This window comes from Medicago truncatula, chromosome 1 (assembly GCF_003473485.1).
Source record: "Medicago truncatula cultivar Jemalong A17 chromosome 1, MtrunA17r5.0-ANR, whole genome shotgun sequence".
In the NCBI taxonomy this organism is placed as follows: domain Eukaryota; kingdom Viridiplantae; phylum Streptophyta; class Magnoliopsida; order Fabales; family Fabaceae; genus Medicago; species Medicago truncatula.
In genome coordinates, this window is record NC_053042.1 from 56,084,013 (window position 1) to 56,103,811 (window position 19,799).

The 19,799-nt window shown below is 33.4% G+C and overlaps 2 protein-coding genes across 3 annotated transcripts; one reads left to right on the forward strand and one right to left on the reverse strand.

The window, feature by feature from the left end:
* Nucleotides 1-8,818: 8,818 nt before the first annotated feature.
* Nucleotides 8,819-9,628, forward strand: LOC11441730 (uncharacterized). The gene has a single exon (XM_003592708.4). It carries the CDS (start codon nucleotides 8,914-8,916, stop codon nucleotides 9,487-9,489), a length of 576 nt encoding a protein of 191 aa, XP_003592756.1. The 5' UTR covers nucleotides 8,819-8,913; the 3' UTR covers nucleotides 9,490-9,628.
* Nucleotides 9,629-12,598: 2,970 nt separating this feature from the next.
* On the reverse strand, nucleotides 12,599-18,498 carry LOC11421925 (uncharacterized). Of its 2 annotated transcripts, none has more exons than XM_003592726.4 (4): nucleotides 18,312-18,498; nucleotides 17,430-17,683; nucleotides 14,619-17,320; nucleotides 12,599-14,469 (listed from the first exon to the last, which is right to left on the reverse strand). In XM_003592726.4, exons 2-4 carry the CDS (start codon nucleotides 17,451-17,453, stop codon nucleotides 13,083-13,085), a joined length of 4,113 nt encoding a protein of 1,370 aa, XP_003592774.2. In that variant the 5' UTR covers nucleotides 17,454-17,683; nucleotides 18,312-18,498; the 3' UTR covers nucleotides 12,599-13,082. The 2 variants fall into 2 exon arrangements, with proteins under 2 accessions (XP_003592774.2, XP_024628767.2); XM_024772999.2 differs by having other exon boundaries at nucleotides 18,190-18,325.
* Between the last annotated feature and the right edge of the window lie 1,301 nt (nucleotides 18,499-19,799).

The window sequence follows — 19,799 nt, forward strand, 5'->3', positions numbered from 1 at the left end:
TTGCCGGTAGTTCCATATGCCACCAAAAGATATGATATAGGTAGTATGATAAAATTCGATGAACTTCTTAATCTAATGATCACCAAAGGGCAAAGGTTGCGCAACGTACGCAAATTGGGCTGGTCGTCGCACCATGTGGGTAGTGCAAAAAAAAAGTCTTCAAAAAATATAAAATTTCCACATGTTATGTTTTATGCTTTCGGACCGTGTAATCTTTGGTCCGCAGTGATGAGTGATCGTTTAATGGTGGACCTTCGTCAGTAGCAATCTTCTTCTTTGGAGGGAGGTTGGGTACCTGCAAACACTTTGACGATCAAGTCAATAAACGCCAAGATGAGTGAGATATCTAGGGTAAAAAAATGAGCGCAACTGAATCAACGTCATAAATTAACATTTATAGAAAAAAGATTACGATTTTGGTCATTGAATTGTTAATTATCCTCAACAAACACTTATGAACAGATTATGAGAAGTCATCATTGAATCTCTAGTTATATTTAGAGCGACTCTATACCATGATCTACGTGGATACAAGCTATGAAGGACACGCATGTGCAAGTAAAGATTGAACCTTTGCCCATTCCAAAATATTTTTCTTCAGAAACGAACATTAACAAATTACTACCATTTTTTTACCCCTAAAAAAATTAATACAATTTTTATGGGCATGAAGAAATAGTTGAACCAAAAACATTAGCATAATCTTGTTAATTTTTTAAGAGATAAACATTAGCTGATCAATATAAGAACATTCTTCCATCCAACGTATGCATGTGCTAAAATCTTATTTTTATGATTACTCTTGCTTTAGGAAATCTAAATAAGCAACCATACACAAAACAAAACGAACGAATACAAATCAATAAATAAGCAACCATACAACTTTTAATTAATCATTTGAATGATTGATTAGTTGGGATTTGGTAATTTATGGCAAATCAAATGCGATGGGGTGAACAAATGGGCCAACAATGGAGAGCAAAAGACGAAAAGAATAAGACACACAAGCTAAAATGGCGTGCTCCTCCTTTGGAAACTATTTTTTTCTCTCTCTCTCTCTCTCTCTATTGGGATGTATTGAGAGAAAATGGCGTATGTGATTGTCCGATAAATCTATCAAATCCTTTAATTTATTGGATCATAATCTTTATTCTTTGATAGACATCAACCATTTTTTTTAAAGGACGATAGACATCAACCATGTTTTCCGTGTGTAAACAATATTATTTAAACATCAAAATATTGACATCATATCATATGTTACACTTTATTTTTATCACTTTCGTATTTTTCTTGTCTACTCTTCACCCACATTTTAAAAACACATAAATAATTTTGTCAAAAAAAACATCACATACCGTTCGATCAATTTTCTGATGCTCAATCAATATTTCTCTTGCCTAAACAAGTCATAGGATTTTCATAATAAATTACCCAAATTAATCGGTCAATGAATGTTATAAACAATTTAATCAATTTTTTTTTGGGTACAATCTAATCAAAAATTCATTAGACAATATTTTGATGTTTAAATAATATATTTTTTTTGAGAGAATGTTTAAATAATATTGTTTACATAATGCTATTGAATCAATTTCATTGGAAAATGCAAACTTCAAAGTTTATAACATTATACGATTCACCAGCAATAATACTACTCCCTCCGTCCCTAAATAAATGATCTAGTTGACTCTGACACACATACCAATGCATATGTTTTATCTTTGATATCTTCAATTCTCTACTAAAAAAAATTATATAAATTTAATATTTTAAAAATACTTATCGAGACGAATCCAACAACATCTTACATGATATTATTTATCTTTATGAATTAGTAGAAAAGTATGGTCAAAGTATATCAAGTCAATAATGCATATTGTCAACTAGGTCATTTATTAAAGGACGGAGGGAGTATTAAGTTAATGATGATGGAGTTTAGACTGAAATATGAATATCTCTTTCTTTGCGAGGTATAGACAATTTTAGGATTATATTGGTGTACTAAGGTAACGTGTTTCCTGAGGAGGTGAAAGAAAAGAAACAAAAAGAAATATTCTATTTTTCGTATTACTCTTATGATATCTTTTTCTTGTTAAAGAAGGAAATATTATTGGTGCAGGACAGCATGCGCAAGCATATTGTATCTCGCACGGTGTGCGAGTTAGATGGATGGTTGGGTGGCCATATCTATACATTCTTCATGGGATTAAATTTTAAAAAACTGGGTAACATATCATTCTTTTCCTCCTGTAAATTAATTAAATATTGCAACTGTTTCTCTGGAAAATATTGCTATACATAAACTCAACGCAATCGGCAAATTTTATAGAAAAAATTGAAATCTGCAATTTTAAGAAAATAATTGAAATCTATTTATCCACCTATAGTTTGATTGAAAAGCAAAGAATATTTGAGAGATTGTGTTCCATTACAATCCTCTAAATATCACCCAAAAAAAAATAATCAATTGATTGAATTTTAACTTTAAAAATCAAAGCTTTGACATAAAATGAGTGACCCACGTGCTAAATTGGTTATCAAGATCTTCCATTTAAGATGAGATATTCATCGAAAATTTGGTAGATATGTTCTCTTCCATAAAACTAGAAATCCAGTAACCTTGCTGGCAATTCCATGTCAAAACATTGTTTTTTAAATTCATGCAACAGTTGGACCAGTGAAGAAACGAGAAAAAACCCGATTCTCTGGTACTTAGTTGGAGCAGTGAAGAAACGAGAAAAAACCCGATTTCACAACGGCGTAAGAGGAATCAGAGACAAAGTATGCAGGTTCTGTTGTTGTCTCCAAGTGGTCATGGTGAAGACCGAAGCCAGTGGACTTCGGATGTTGAAAATCGAACCAATTCAAAAAAAAAAAAACGTAAATTGAACCAAACCGCAAAAAACCGTATATAGTTCGGATGTATTCAGATCATTTTTTACTCAATTATATGGTTTGGATCGGTTTGCGATTTTGATTTTACCAACCGAACCAAACCAAACTAAACCCCAATATAAGAAAAACACTAATTAAATATATATATCACCTAGACCAATACTTATAGAAATTCAATAAAAACTTTAATAAAATGACATATTTTTTCTCTTGTTAAGTTTCTTCTTTGTTTTTTCTATCAAAAATGTATTTATGTGCTATTTGAACTCTTAGAGAATCATAAAACTTTTAGTCTTTTGTATTTCTTACAAACTATGATTACTTTTTGTGCGCGTTTTAATTTGGTCTACGTTGTTCGGATCATTGTTGGATGAAGATAAAATTGTAATGTTGGATGAAATTTAAAAATTGCGGAAAATATGTTTTGTTTTAGCTTTTTAATGTTGGGAAAAAATATATTGTCTAAAAAAAACCGCTGCAAACGACCCAATCCAAACCGCATTAGTTTAGTTTGGTTCAAATCTTATTTTAAAAGTCAACCGAACTAAACCAAACCGCATAGTTATATATCTTGCAGTTCATATGACTTTTAGCCTCAATACCGTACCAAACCACATCGCGAACACCCCTACATTGGACAGGCCGTATGGCGAAGAGGGCACCCTAGGCTCCAAAAAATAAGTACGAAATTTGGGACCCAATTTTTTTGGATCCCAGTTCATATATATATATATATATATATATATATATATATATATCACATGAGAATGACAATTATATATGAGAATGATAGGAATGAATATGAGCCATCATATTAAAAATGTGTGGTTGAGATTAAAATCCCCACATTAAGTGAGCCACATGTGAATCTTGTGCACAGACTCATATCCTTCAATTCTCTCTCTTGACCCATGGACTCCCATCGCTTCTCTCTCTAGGAACTTGCTGCCTTGCTGGAACCACTACCAAAACAACACGGTTGCTGAGATACAGATGGCGAGAACTCCGACTGGCACACCCACCACCATCGGCGGTGATTTCGACGTTGCTGTTACAATTGCAATCGATTATTTGTTTCCCTTCATTTGACAGTTCTGGTGTGATGTGATTATAGGTGAACAAAAATTCATGAATCCCTTGATATAGCGCAGTTCTTCATGGTGGTGTCCATGGACAATAATCAAAGGTATGGACTTTGTGTATCCATGTCTTTTATCATGGGCTTTTTTAACCCAGCATCATAATATCACCTAAAAGTTGCTAAATAAAAGAAAACAAATAATTATCATAATATTATAATATCATGGACAATAATTAAGGGTGAAAGCAATGGAGAGTGAGAGATATGGCGGCGAGAATTGGGCTTGTGTTTGGAGCGGCGGTTATGAGGAATAAACCATGTTCTTTTGGTAATGGAAGAGGAAAAGAAGACAAAAAGTGCACGTGAAAGATCACTTTAAGACCTTTTAATCTCAAACGTAGATTTAAATCCAATGGTCAAAAATTATTCCTATCATTCTTATATATAATTGTCATTCTCATGTGATATGCCCCATATATATATATATATATATATATATTAGTTAGGACTCAAATGAAGTTTTCCCTTGGCCTCCGGAATCTTTAAAAAAAGAATAACATATTGTCTTCATAAATCTCTCACTTTTTTTTATCTCTTTTTAAACTCTTATCGTCATCATTTTTTTTCTTTTTAGTCTAACAAAGATGGGTGATTTATTGGCTTGAAATCACCCCTCAAATTAGTTTTCTTTATCTTTTAGTTAAATAAGTGATTTTCACTTCTTTTTTATTTCGTTTGTTTCTTTGATTTCGTCGTTTTAACATGTCTCTGTTTGTTTTGATTTTCCTTTTTGTGGGATATTTTTTTATTTTCCGTTTTAATATGATGTATATTTGATTCAAGTCGAAAAATTAGTTTTAATCACATGCAAATATAATCAATGATTTTGACGTCTTGAATGTTGCAATATAAAGACAATATATATTCTTAAAATCAATGACTTTTGTGGAATACTCATTCCGTCCCATTTTAACTGAGTTAGTTGAACTTTTCACATAGATTAAGAAAAATGTATAAATGAAAGAGAGAGAGAGAGAGAGAGAGAGAGAGAGAGAGAGAGAGAGAGAGAGAGAGATGATTTTGAGTGTCTTAGTCAAGTATTGATGCATTCTTCTTTATCATAAATGTAAAGTAAAATATATTGAATTGAGAGTGGTGAAAGTAATATTAATTAGAGTTATAATTGAAAAAAAAGTAATTAATGTTGTATTGAAAATTGAAATGGGTCAAGATTTCTGGAATAATTATTTTTTTACAAATAACTCGGTTATTATGAGATGGAGGTAAATTCATCATTTTATTTTTGGGAAATTCTATGGTGAAGTTGTTAAAATGACTTCTTCGGTGAAGTAATCCTACAGCTAATAAGAACATGTCACGTGTGTTAGTTATGTCATGTTATAGTGGCGGATGCAAGGTATGTATTGTGTACCTTCAATCAAATTTAATTGTATTTTAGCCCTTAAATTTTTTGACTCATCGGATTAAACACTTCACTAGTGTTATTGTGTTGCCTTTCACACTATATTTATTTCTTTTCTCCTTTTTGAATTTTTCTTCCTTCTATTTCAAAAAATATTTAAATAAACCTTTTTATGATAATCCTTTTTATAAAAAAATATTTAATTATTAAAAATAAATAAATCCAGGAAGATTATGAACATCATCACCATGTTCATACCTTCATCATTTCTTTATTGAACAAAAAACAAAATAGCTACTCTAATTCACCTCCAAAAATTAAAATGTCATGATTTGTGTTATGAAAGTTTCCAGATCTATGTCGTAAAATTCAGCAACATAGGCGCAAAGATAGGATGAACGTGACGATGACAGCAGTAATCCGGCGATGGTTTAAATGTTGTTTGAACAACACACAACATTTTTTCCAAACACCTGATTTTGTGATTTAAATAGATAGGAAGGAAGAGGAGAATTAGAAGAGTATTGAAAACGAATTATAATCATCATTTTCAACCTTGAAAATAAGTACAAATCATCGGGTTCAATTTCGGGTGCCAATGGTCTGAATCGGATTTAAACGACCAGGTTGGAGGTTGAAGACGACTTCCTCTTTTTTTTAATCGGACTTTGTATTACAAATAGAAAGGAGCGAAAAAAAAGTACAAATAGATTTTATGTGTTGCAGTGGTTTAGCGAATTTTCAAAACATTTTGGTCGCGGGTTCGATCCCTGCTCTCTTTATTTTTGTTTTGCAATTGACAAGACATAATTAAGCATTTATTAGATTTGATATGCCTATTAATAATAGTAAATACCGAAATAAATGCGCAAATACTTTGGAACAGCTTTGACTTTTGATTTTTATAGAAAAAAATAATCAGAATTTGAAAAAATTGAAGGCTCAAGGTTTCGAACCGTATACTTAAAAGTAAATCCTTGAAAAATTAATCACTATATCAAGTACTTGTTTTTAGTAATCAAGTGAAATATATTATATATTTATACTACTACTACTTAATGAAAATTTGTAAATTCAAAAATAAATATAAAACTAAATTTATTGAAACAAATAATGTTAAAACTGAAGTAGCCGTTAATTCATTAAACCAATAATTATTTAACAAATAGAGTGAAATATTTAATGTATAGGATTGAAAGTATTACATATAGTTTGTTGAGATATTTACTATACATAAAATATTAGGAATTCAATAAAAAGATTAAATAAAATATTTTGTGGATAAGATTAATAGTTTGTTGAGATATTTATTTGAAATAAAAATAATAAAAATATTGACAAGTAAATTTTGTACTCCTGTATCTTTATAGAAAAAAGTTAATCTAATTAAACGGTCTGGTTAATTATATTTGTTTCCGTTTGTTTCTAATGTGATAGTTGGTCAGATTGACTTACATCAAAGATTCCGATTTCCAAAATTTCAGTTCGTGCTTCGTTCTTATTTCAATAAGGTCATATTCAACGGTCTGATTGATTATATTTGACATCGTTAAGTCGATTTGGTCCGTTTTGATCGTTGGAGCAATGTCCTTCCATGTTGACTATGTTTCAAATGTGATAGTTTGTAAGATCGACTTACACCGAAGATTTCGATTTCCAAAATCCAAATTCCTACTTCGTTCTTATTCTAATAAGGTCATACTCAACGGTCTGATTGATTATATTTGATATTGTTAGTCGATTTGGTCCGTTTGATGGTCGGATCAATGTTCTTCCATGTTGACTAGGTTTCAAATGTGATAGTTTGTCAGATCGACTTACACCGAAGATAAAACTTTAATAGTTCATTATTATTTTAAAAATATCTCCAAAAGAAATTTATTTATTTTGAAAACTCATGACTATTTCAAAATATCAACATTAATAAATGTTTTTTATTAAATATTTTTAAGACAAAATTTTTATTTGTAAATTCTTTAAGTATTATCCTAAAGACATCGATTAACAAGAACCTACAATTTTTTATAGAGACCAACTATTCAACTAAGTCAATTGATTTAATTTAGTTCAATACCCTTGCTGTGTCAATGACATGTCCAATTTTTAAAACATAAGGGCTATGACTTTACTTTAGTGGGTACGGTTAGACAGGTGATTTTATTTTGAATTTTTACGTACCATAAATTTTTCAAAATTGTCCTCAGTCGTACTCTTAGTGTCACTGTTATGATAGACTTTATGGTCAATTTTCTATTAAATAATAAGAAAAACAATATATTATGACATAAATAATAAGAAAAATAATATATTATTTAGATATAAAAGAATTTTTATTAGTAAAATCATTAAATTATTGCTTATGATTTTTCTTTCATATCTTTAAAAGTTTAATAATATTATCAACAAAAAAAATTATCAATCTAATTGTTTTTTTATATAATTTCCGGTAGTATAGTAAAAAAATTGATTTTCTTGGTCGGTGGAATTTTCTACATTTGTATCTTATAAAAAGGAATTTTTTTTCAAATGGTTGGTCATAGGTTCGATTCTTATAATGTTGGAAGATGTTTTTTTTTTTTTTTTTAATACTTCATTTTCTACCTCTAGACGGGTCATAACGACCCGGTTAAAATCCATGCGACCCAAAACTAAAAAAACATAACTTTAACTCATTTTCATGAACAAAAGTAACATTTTTTGCGATTTCAAGCAATGTTTTGTAACTTTAAGCACTCAAATTGAAATAAATAAATTTAATTTCAATAAAAAATACCCAAAATTGTTGTTGACATTTTTGAATCTATGGTAGGTTTATTGTGATGGATCTATAGCTTCATCTGCATTTTTACGTTGTTGTTGTTTCTATGCAAATGTAATTACTTATTATGTTTTTTTTTTATATTTTATAATTTCTTTTTCTTCTTTTTTTTTCCGATTTTTTTCACATGAAGATGTTGAAGAGTGACATAGTGATTTGATAAAAATATGGAAGAAAGAGAATATGGATAAATAAAGAAAGAGAAAGAAATATGAGAGAGATGAATGGGTGATAAAGAGGAAAGAGAATTGGAAAAGTAAGAAAAATCATGTGTAGAGGGTGTACCACAATAACATAGAGATCAAACAAATCTAACCGTAAAGATCTTGAAATAAACTTGTCTATGGTGGAACATATGAAACACGTGATCCATTTTAGAATTTGTCCCAACATATGATGTGTCATGGCTTGAAATCTGATTGGCTGAATTAAACGACTTCACCGAAAAAGTCAATTTCCCAACTTCTTCATAGAAGCTCCCTTTTTTTTTTTTTACCTATTTAGAATTTGTATTGTTTGATTACATTAACCATTAGAATGAGAGGGAACATGGTTTATTTATTTATTTTTTAAAAAATAAAGAATTTTGAGTGAAAGGGAAGTGAGAAATCTACCACAAAAAATAAAGAAAAGTGTGTATTGTATGTATTATCCACAACAAAAGACGTGAGAGTGAGAAAGGAGAAGAAAAAAATGGCGAACTTAGCAACAGCCTCTGTTCAACTCTCAAACCCGTTTCCACTTTCTTCTTCCTCCAAATCTCTTCTACGCAGACCCTTCCTTCTCTTCACCACACGAGCCACCGAACCTCAAACACCACCCTCCGATTCGGATCCATCCGAACCCACCGCCACCGGAGAAGACTTCGACGACCGCATTAACCAACTGCGTATTCGTTACAAGAGAGGCACCGGCAAGAAAGCAGAAATCCGAAAAAGCAAAAAATCTAATAAGGCTGCATCGGGGTCGGGACCGGGTTCCGGCGTGTATCTTCCGCCGGTGCCGCTGAAAGAACCGGTTTCCGGTGGGTTGAAGGTGGAGTTAGGGTTTAGCAGATACAGCGAGAGATTGAATGGTCGAATTGCGTTACTTGGATTAACGGCACTGTTGTTGGTGGAGCTTGCAACTGGGAAAGGTGTTATCAATTATCACACACCTGGGACTGTCATTATTCAGTTATATTTTATGGCTTCTGTTACTGCTATTTATGTTAAGCTTGAAAAAGAGAAAATCAGTGTTTGGCCTGATAATTCTTCTTCAAATAATTAATTAATGTTTGTGCATTTTCAATTCAATAACTATGTTACTTTACTTGTTAATTAATTAATTAATTTTGTTTTTGTTGAGCTTCAATTTGTACCATACTACAATGAAAATATATACCCCATTGTTTGTATTTGCTTTCTAATGTTTATAGATGAACTTTCTTTGGTAATTTGTTTTGCTTCATTTTGTTACATTAGTCAATTGAAACATTGTGATTATAAATAAACTTCAATTTGCACCAATCCGCACATGTATGCATCAAAATATGCGTTGATGAGTATCAGTGAAATTCTAAGCATGATTATAGAACAAGTCCAAACTAGCTCTCAATATGGTATGAGATGAGTGATGAACTGATGATGATTCAATCAAATGCAGTTAGAGATTACAGGATGGGAACAAAAACTCCGGCTTATACTAAAACATATTGGTCTGCGAATACAAAGAGTGGGATTATGCTGGCACCGTGTGCTTTCAACCATTCCAAACAGTCTTTCAAAGCAGCAGCCTCTTTCTCATCGTTTGCGTCATTTTTGGAAATGCCCGTAGAGAATCCAAGAACCTGAGAGACGTAAGAAATTGGTATGGTTGGCCAATATGATCGGACAAGCAGGTCACAACTTTATAACGCATCTTTTCAACATATAGATTTGTGGAAATTAGATAAATCATTTGCGTTCGTCTCCCTTAATATATGTTACCAACTAATCAGCTAGACATGAAAAAATGTTTTCAATACTCACCCTATAAGGCCGGTGTTTTGTGTGTTTGGTTGCACGTTTGCGGGTTTACTGAAGCAACATTGTTGTGATTTCAAGAAGCTACAAAATGGAGGTTCTACCTTAACGTGGAAATCTTGCCGCAGAACCAAACAAAAGTGTAATTTAGGAACTGCTTTGTACAAACAATCTAAAGAATGCAACATACAGTAATTTCCCAAAGCTACATGCTTTACAGCTTCATCCTTCCTTGCTTCGTCAGATAACCTAGCAAAGACAACATTATACATTAACATTAGAGGCATTCCGACATGATAACTGATACAAAAATAATGACTGAGACCATTAATACAATACAAAATATCAATGTGTAGTCATTGAAAGACTTGGTTATTTCCATCCAATTCTCTATCTTGTTTGTCAGATGTGAACATTGAATCAGTAATTTTCACCCATACATCCATAAATTTGAACCTTAAGAACCCCTACTATTGCTACCAAACTAGTATTACCTAGACATAATTGCAATAAATTTTCAAACTACCAGTTACCAATAATACTTTCAAGATAAAATATGTGTGACAGAACATTTATTTTTAAGTCTGACGCAAGATTTCTCAATAAACCAGTCAGTTATCCACCAGAAGAGGGCCATCAAAGAATCACCTAGGCAGATAATGTCAAACAACACTTTATTCAAAATTGAAAATCTTGTGAAATAAGATAATGCATATTTATGGGACCCAACTCCCCAAGAGGCAAGAGCTACTAGAAAATTTAAAAATCCCAGTAAACATTACGGTATTAATAATAGCCCAAAATTCTGAGATTCAATATAAGAGTTCTACCAAGAATTTTGAAGACGGAATAATTATGTAAGCATTGTAACACAAAGCTTACCTTGCCATTGATGATAGGATTTCTCTGTAATTACTTGAATGCATTATGACACAAAGCAAGTTTTAAACAGGAAATGTCAATATCTAAACGTCAATAGTAAGGTAAAAAAAACATCCTCAACGTCTACAACAGACCGATCCTATTTCCAAAACAAATGATTTGAAATGTATAATTTAATACTCCACTTTGCACTGTTACATAAGTCACACACAAGCACAGATAAATTAATAAGTTATGCACGTTTAAATCCACATCCGCACTAAAACTCCATTGTAAAACTGGCTCTTGATCATGTTGTCAGGATCGTGAGGGTGCTCGTAGAATCATTTGCAATACCTAGGAACGGAATATCGAAATATACGTGGGATCACGAGGTTGAAGGTGGGATGGAACGATTCTTCCCATCCTTGCGCAACTGGGGTTTAAGTTGTATTTTAATAAATCTGTTGCTTATTTTCTCAAAAAAATAAATAGATCTGTTTTTTATTTTTTAGAATTTAAACTTGACATGACTGGGTTATAAGTAGAATCTCAAGTTTGACAACATTGCTCTTGATGCAAATCACCTAATTATCTTTATGTAGCTCGTTGTTCAATAGAACTTAACATAGTTTGAAAAGCATGAATGACTTTGGCCTAGTAAAACAACATGAAAATTATTGTAGCTAGCTAAAGTGGTCCTACAATCTTCAATGACAGAACCATATTCAAATCTACAAATTTTATACTTGTAGATTTGCAATTAAGGTAAAAAATGATGCTTCTAAGATTATAGGCTATAATCAAATGTAGAGCTGCCAATAGGCAAATAATGCCTTGTACTTTTCTAGGAACGTTGACTGAGAAGGAAAAACCAAGGACCATAGCAAATAATGCAATGGACATTGTGTTATTTACTACCGGTGAGATCTAGCTAGCTCTTACAATTTCATGTCATACTGACGACAATTTTACCAAAAATGAAAATGCAAACTAGATCGTTGATTAGTATTTACAGATTACATCGATGACTCTGACTTTAGCGTTATTGTAATATAGATAGCTAAGCTAACTAAACTACAAATAGGTAAGCACTAACATCACGCAAAGACATCACAGACTGTGTCATTAAGGATAAGTCTTCAACAAGTCAGTGTCACTCGATTGTCACGGCTTATGTTAATTATAGGACTTCTTTAACATACATTTATTTACTAGTTAATTATGACAGATCCTTGCCGGCATCCGGTGGAAATTTACGGTGTAACATTCCAATGTCACGTTAAATAATATGTCAAAGTTTTTAATTAATTAAAAGATTGTACATTTCCAATCCTCACCCAAATTTACTACAATACATAAGTCCTCAATAGATTTTTCTACATTTGAATTAAAGACAAGTCAATCAATGAGAGATTTTTCCACATCTGTTTACTTTTCTGCATTTACTCGTTTTTAAGTTGCTTTATTTTACTTTAGTGTGTCTATTCATTTAAGGGCCAAAACTGACCAAGTCATAGCAATGATAATCGGTTGGTTGAATGATTAAATGTTGGTAGGAAACCAGAAAAGAACCAACAGCCAAGTACTCCAATAAATAAGTACTAAATTATTAGGAACAGGTATAGCTTCTCTTCAATCACACCACCCACCCTTGCCATTTGTTTATAGGTTCAGTTTCTAGATAGATAGCAAGAGTTTGGTCCCATACCGAAGTCCCAACTAAATTTTACTTGTTCAGAGCAACTTTCGTTTTCAAATTCCTTTCCTTGACAAAACAATCTGCTCGCACTTTCATGCACGCTGCTTTTACAACCAGAACTTGATTTTTTTTTTCCACCACTTAGAATGGCTTAAGCTAAAGCTATGCAGCAAGGAATAATAATAACTGATTAATTTATTACTAAAAACTAAGTCTAATCTTGTAGATGAAAAACTGCAAAATACAAATTCCATTGTCCTCCAGCAGAAGACTAATTCAGATTAAGGGGAAATCATTCAAAATCTTTTCCTCTTCACTCTGGAAATATCATCAAAACTGTCATCACTCCAAACTTGTCCACCATGCCTGAAATTATCTTCCTGCTCATCCATGTTTCTTGTTCTTCTAGGTGGCCCATTTCCATTCCTACCCTTGATCCTTCTATCAAAGTCCCTTTCCCTCAAGTTATTGCCTCTCTCATGAAAATCTGAATCATCTGAACAGAATCTATAATGTCTAGGCCCGTCTTCAGCATTTATATGAAAGTTCTCACCGGCATTGTTATTGCCATTGTTATAAGGAGGCCTGAAAGAACGCACAGGACCTCTTCTTTCACCAAACCTCCTCCTCTCCTCACCATTTCCTTCACCATTGTTAATGTTAACCATCCTACCAGAATGCATAGGCCCTCCACTACCAAAGTATTCATCATCATTATCAGATCGATCTCGGGGATCTACAACATCAAATCTTCTGTTTCTGATTAAAATTCTACCAGATGGACTCCTATTGGAAATGACAGACCTTGGATGACCATGGTCCCTTGCAGAGTCAATGTCCCTCATATCATTAGAGGGTCGTGATATAAATTGAGGCGAGCCATGTCTCCTCACCACTCTCTCCCCAGTGAAAACAGGTCGATCAGGGGATCTCATTCTGTCAACCCTGTATAATGGTGATCTTCTATGAGTGATTTCAGGGTGTCCACCAAAACCATCTGGAGATCTTCTTCTGGGGGACCTCCTTCTAGGAGATGTCCACTGACCAGGTGAACGACTCCTCGATCTGATGGGTGATTTTGAACGCATTCGAGAAAGACCACCCCTTCTCTGCATGGAAGAAAAATTCCTACCCCTTCCTCTTCCTCTTGAAAACCGACCATCCATTCCCTCAAATTGTTGGGGACGTGTATACACAGAATCTAGAGTATCATCATTAAAACCTCTCATAAATTTCTCACTATGCCTCATGCCACCTAACTCTGAACCATCCCCTCCAATACATCTACCACTAGGACTAACAGGTCTTTGATTCCTATGACCCATTTGAATGCCATCTCTTACTCCTCCTGGTGACCTCCTTCGTGGTGCAATATATGAGCCATCATTCAATGGCTTTCTACCTAACCGACCATTAACATATGAATCATCGGGTCCAGCATTATTGTACTCCAGATCATTATCAGCAATAGCAGATGAATATTTTGACCTTGCGCCACGGTACTGTTGATTTGGACCATTGTAAAATTCACCAGAATATTCACGCTCAGATTCCCAGTCACCACGACCTCGGCTATTAACTCTTCCTCTACCACGCCCAAAATTCAATCTAGAATTTCTAGTGGACATGTCTTGATGTCTTTCTCTTGAAAATCTGTGGGGAGCATCAATGTAAACTTCATCCCTGAAAATCAAAGCAGGAAAAGGGAACACTTGAGCAACTGAATACAATTCAATTAATAAGGGCAAAATGGTAGTAGTATATATATATATAGGACTAAAAGGCTAATAAGGAGAAAATAGTAGTACTGTAAATAGGACTAAAAGGCTTACCTTCCTCTGTATAACTTGTCACCGTCAAGTGTGTCAGGAAATACATCTCTTCCAGCTCGAGTTGGCAGCGATCTGCCTGAAATAGGCCTGGTTTTACTAGGGGATGACGAACTGGCAGCTCGTGACAGATCTATGATTCTTCCTTGATTACTACTGTTAGTAACATCTTTGGTTATATCTTCAGTATTAGCAGATCCTTCCATCTTCGGAAAATCTAAGTCAGTTTCTCTAACAGTGTCAGTTGTTTTCACAACCTCATCAGCACATAGAACATCTATCACATGTCTTCCATCAGTGGCTTGATTGCAAGGTTGTTCAGTCTCCTGAGTTTCAGAGACAATTATTCTTTCTAAAAGATCTAATGGTTTCCCTTGCGAAACATTAACTGGTCTCTTATCAGCAGCAATATCAGATTTTTCACCATCCATTGACTCTTGCACACACACATTTTTATCAATGACTTTACCAGGTTTCTCATTCATTTGAATGTCCACGTCATCTTTACTAACTATTTCATTGTGGATTACAGTCATATTGTCATTTTCCATCACACGAGATGAAGTGGGATAATCACTACTCACCACCACTCCTTTCTCCACTGGTTTATTATCATAGTTACTTAAGTCAGGATGTTCTGTTTCTCTTACCTCGCATATGGTATCCTCCACTTTGGAAGGTTCCAGTGGTTCTCGAACCTCACCATCCTCATAATCATCATCTTCAGTGTATCGCTCAGTGTCTACAGCAACAGTTACAGCATGGTTTTCATCGGACTCGAGACCAGAACCAAAAGAATCGTCTTCCAACATATCAGTTGACAAGGTTATCTTTTCTTCATCACTAACACAGCCTACACCGCTGTCTCGTGCATCAGTAGGCTCATTCATGAGTTTCAATCTGCAACCATCATGTTCATCGGCAACTTCTTTCTTGGTTACAATAGAAGAATATTTCAAGCCAGTAGTAACCATAGGATTAGAAATAGCAACTGTTACCAGCGGAACCTGCTCAGAATTTGAGGAAACTACGTCACATACTTTCTCAACATTGACTCCTTTAGCACAGCTATAATTTTCCAGTTGACCTACTATATTTTTACCAGTAGTTAATACTGCTGTACACACAGGTTTCACAGCAGGATGAACCACCTCTGCAAAAACTTGTGTTGAATTCAACATGACTGGCACTGTCATGGAAGATGAACATAATGACATTTGAGGCAACACTTTACCCAACTGATTTGTTGTAGTACTCTCTGCTGTTTTGGATCTTTCTTGATTACCCTCGTGACTTGGTTCGGATTTAATGAATGTAGAATCGACATTAGATGGCTTGATAACTGAATGCTGAATAAATTCTTTTTTGACAGCAACACTATCTAATGAACCTACAAGATGGGCATTGGCTTTTTTCAAATTCTTTTTCAAGTTCTCATCATACGGTTCTGGCTTTACCAACCTAACACTAGAAGTATTTGCATCACCAGCAGTAGCTGCCAGACTTGGCAAACTAACAAGAGGAGCCGCAACACCTGAATTTAGTTTAACAGATACTCTAGAGGGTTCCTCGACATACTTCTGAACAAAAGGCGAAAGACATAGATTACGTGGATCCGCACATTTATACTGCTGTCCGTACAGACCAGTTGAAGTAACGAAAGCTTTGCTCTGACTCTCTTTGCGTGTTTGGTTTACAGACACAGCACTTGTTGGTGGTGTCATCCCAGTCGAGCACGTTAACTGTTTCTCACCAAGTGCACTGTGACTAATATTCAACCCATCAATAGAAGTTTTAACAGAACTGGCATCACTCCCTTCATCCCATGCATCCATTGTAGTATTCAGATCCCAGTTTGCCCTGCTAGAATGCACACGAGTAGTGTCACTATCACTTTTAGCATCCGTATTTGAACTGTGAGTACTACTTTCCTCCTTGCTTAAAGATAATTCTAATGAGACAGGTTCTCCTTTCTCCATATTGGGTTGTATCTTATTAATATCCGAACTTGTAACAGACGAAAACAAGTGCTTCTTCATGCTTAAAGATAAAGTAGTACTTCCAGGAACTATAGGACTCTCTTGCTTAACTGTGTCTTGAACAATTTGTTTACTCAGATCCGCTCCAATGCTAAGTGCTAGACCATCTTTTGCAGCCAATAAGAGTTCGGGATTTGCCTTAATTGTTTGGGATCCTGAATTTTTCTCATTACCTTCATTGAGCATCACCTTTTCTTTGCTATTCACAACATCCAAAGTAGGGTTTGATTCCTCCCGCTTGGGCATAAGCAAAGAACTTTTTTGCACCATGTCAACATTTGTAACATCGGAACTTGATTTCATTTTTTCAATTATCGGGTTTCCAATGGTATCAGATAATCCGGCAGAACTGGTAGAAAGGGTTGAACCCAGTGATGTGGTTGAATGTTCCTTTTGCATAGTATGACTCTTTTCCTGAACCGAAGCCTCTTCCAAAGAAGCTTGAAGTGAAGGAGGGAACCTCCTTTTCTTGATAGGTGCACCTGCAATACTAACATTTGATAGAGTTGATCCTTGAGAAGTGCTTGAATTTTCTTTTTGTTGTAAATCAGTTTCTTCCGTACGAGGAGGTGAAGGAGACTGGATCAAAGGCGGATACCTCCTTTTCTTGATTGGCACACCTGCAACTAAATCACTAAACTGCCCAGCAAAGGACTTTATCCCACTCTGTCAATATAAGATCAAGTAATCAATATCCAAAATAGAACAAATTGTCATGGTTCTCTAATCAATCAATCGTAGTTAGCTGTAAATCAATCAGAAAGGAAATAAACACCTCTTCACGGCCTGAGATGGGCATGATTCCAATCTTCGCTATAAGAACGCTCACAAGTCAAAAACTTTCTTTCAAACTACTTCAGTTATGATGATGATTCAATAGCAACAAATCCTCAATAAAAAATATTCAAGTTAACAGAAAATTCCTGCATCGAATAAACTATTCTTAAACATTTCGTTCGAGATCTGTTCAACCTTTTAAAATACTTGTTCCACTATCCTTAGCCTCACTTCAAATAAAGTAGCGGGAACCTGCAAAAACAAAACATGTAAAATCTTAAACCACCTTAAAACCATTGATCAAAACAAAACAAACAACCTATGAAAATTTAATTACACCAAAATATCAATAATATACAATAGATCCAAAATCAATCAACCACGTGATCACAACAATTAACAAACTAACTAATTAATACTTCGAAAACATAAAAAATAAAAAAATAAAAAAAAACAGCATAAAAAACCAAGTTAAGTACTACTATGAAACCAACTACCGACAAAAAATCCACTCTAAATTACCGAACAAAAAACAAACTTTACCAACCAAATATAATCATATGTTGGAACAAGATCTGTGACGTTGAAAAACAGAAAAAGAAAAAATAAAACCCATTGAGGGGATTTAAAAACACAAAACTAAGAATCAAGTGGCGTGAACCGAGAAAACCCACAAGGCAAGAAACAGATCTAAACCTATAAACAAAAAGCGGAAAATAATGTGTAAAGGAAAGAATCATCATCGATAAAATATATACCGTAAATTGCAGGCCACGGAAGAATCAAACAGAGAGTAATAAAAAATAAAGAAAAATAAAAATCAGATCTTGACGATGAAAAAGAGGAATAGGAAGAAGAAGAAGAAGAAGAAGATAAAAACCTGATAAGAAAAACAAGGTTGTGATGTGAGAAAAAGGGTTTTGGGGTGTTGTTGTTCTGCAACTTCCACGAAAAAAGTGCGAAGAAAGAGATATAAACGAATCTCTTTATTCTCACGCGCGCACACACTCGCTCGCTCGCTCTCTTTGAAAAAAACTAGGGTTTGTGATTTAACGCCGAATTTATTGATTGAATGAAATTATTATTGACTTTGTGGTTGTGCAACTAGTGGAGGCTTTATATTCTTTTTCCACCGACGTGACGCGTCAACTATACATTGCCACGTATTCTTCTTTTTACGTGGTCAATACTTCATCGTTCATTCCTTATCATTTAATTTTGTCCGTTCGATCAAAAGTATAGACTTTTTTTGCTGGACCCTACCCACGTGTCGCATTCCTTCTACCTAATCTTCTCACGTTACCTTCCACTCAATTACTTATTTAAATATATTTTCTGGACAAAAGAGAAATAACAATGATAATAGAACGTTTTCGTGTACATGTCAAGTTGTCAACTAAAAAAAGTATATCCTATAAAAAATGGTTTAATTTGTTTTTCTAATTTTAATATAAAAGAAAATTTCAGTAACCAATTAAACGGAGTGACCCCTACAATCCAACAAGAGGAGTGCATGAAGTAAATTACACTTGGAATTAACCAAAACAAGATAAAAAGTGGCAGCATGTTCTTTCAAAAAGATTAGCTATGTATCAACACAAACATTAGCCACTCGGAAGAAAGAAGTGATGTAAGATATAATAGATAAGGGCAATGGTTAAGGAAATTAAAAATAGCATGTTTGCATTTGTTTCAATAATATTTTGACTTTTAAAAAGTTAAATTTATCACTTTTATCATTTTTCAATACTATATTTCTATTTTTATCCCCTTATCCAATGCCTCCAATAGTAATGGTTAGCATTTTCTAAATTAAAAAGATGTAAAAGATCATAGTTAAATATGTTTTTATCCTTATAAATATATTAATTTTTCGTTTTAGTTTCTTTAAAATTTTATTTCAAATTTTAGTTAATATCAGATTTTTAATCACTATTTTTTTTTTCTATTTTTAAGTAAGTTTTTGTATTTTTTAATAAAATTGTGTAGAAATATATAATATTATAAAAATCAATTCAAAGATAGGTAAGTGAAAAAAAATGAAAAAACCTCTTGTAAACGTAAAATTAATCTAAACTGCACTATACCCAAGTGAAAAATTATTGCCACCTTGACAAGACTTGGTATAAGTAGTGAGTTTTTCATTGCATTATTAACCACTAGCGAAAAGATGGACACTTACTTTCTGTTTTTTTTATTGCGTTAACGTTTGAAAATTATGAACGATATGTTTTTATAAAATTTTGATTTTGATAAACTAAAAATATAAATGTGTGTTGTTTTCAAGTTATAACAAATCAAACTGACCATAATTGTCTATTTTAATGACACCAACAATATAACTAAAAAATATAATCTGAATTCTTTC

What these genes read in the sequence shown, in the direction of transcription:
- LOC11441730 (XM_003592708.4), top strand. Translation starts at nt 8,914, where the DNA reads ATGGCGAACTTAGCAACAGCCTCTGTTCAACTCTCAAACCCGTTTCCA.
- LOC11421925 (XM_003592726.4), bottom strand. Translation starts at nt 17,453, where the DNA reads ATGCCCATCTCAGGCCGTGAAGAG. An exon ending in CCATCTCAGGCCGTGAAGAG is followed by an intron (nt 17,321 to 17,429) that starts GTGTTTATTTCC and finishes TTATATTGACAG; the next exon opens with AGTGGGATAAAGTCCTTTGC. An exon ending in GACAAGTTATACAGAGGAAG is followed by an intron (nt 14,470 to 14,618) that starts GTAAGCCTTTTA and finishes TTTGATTTTCAG; the next exon opens with GGATGAAGTTTACATTGATG.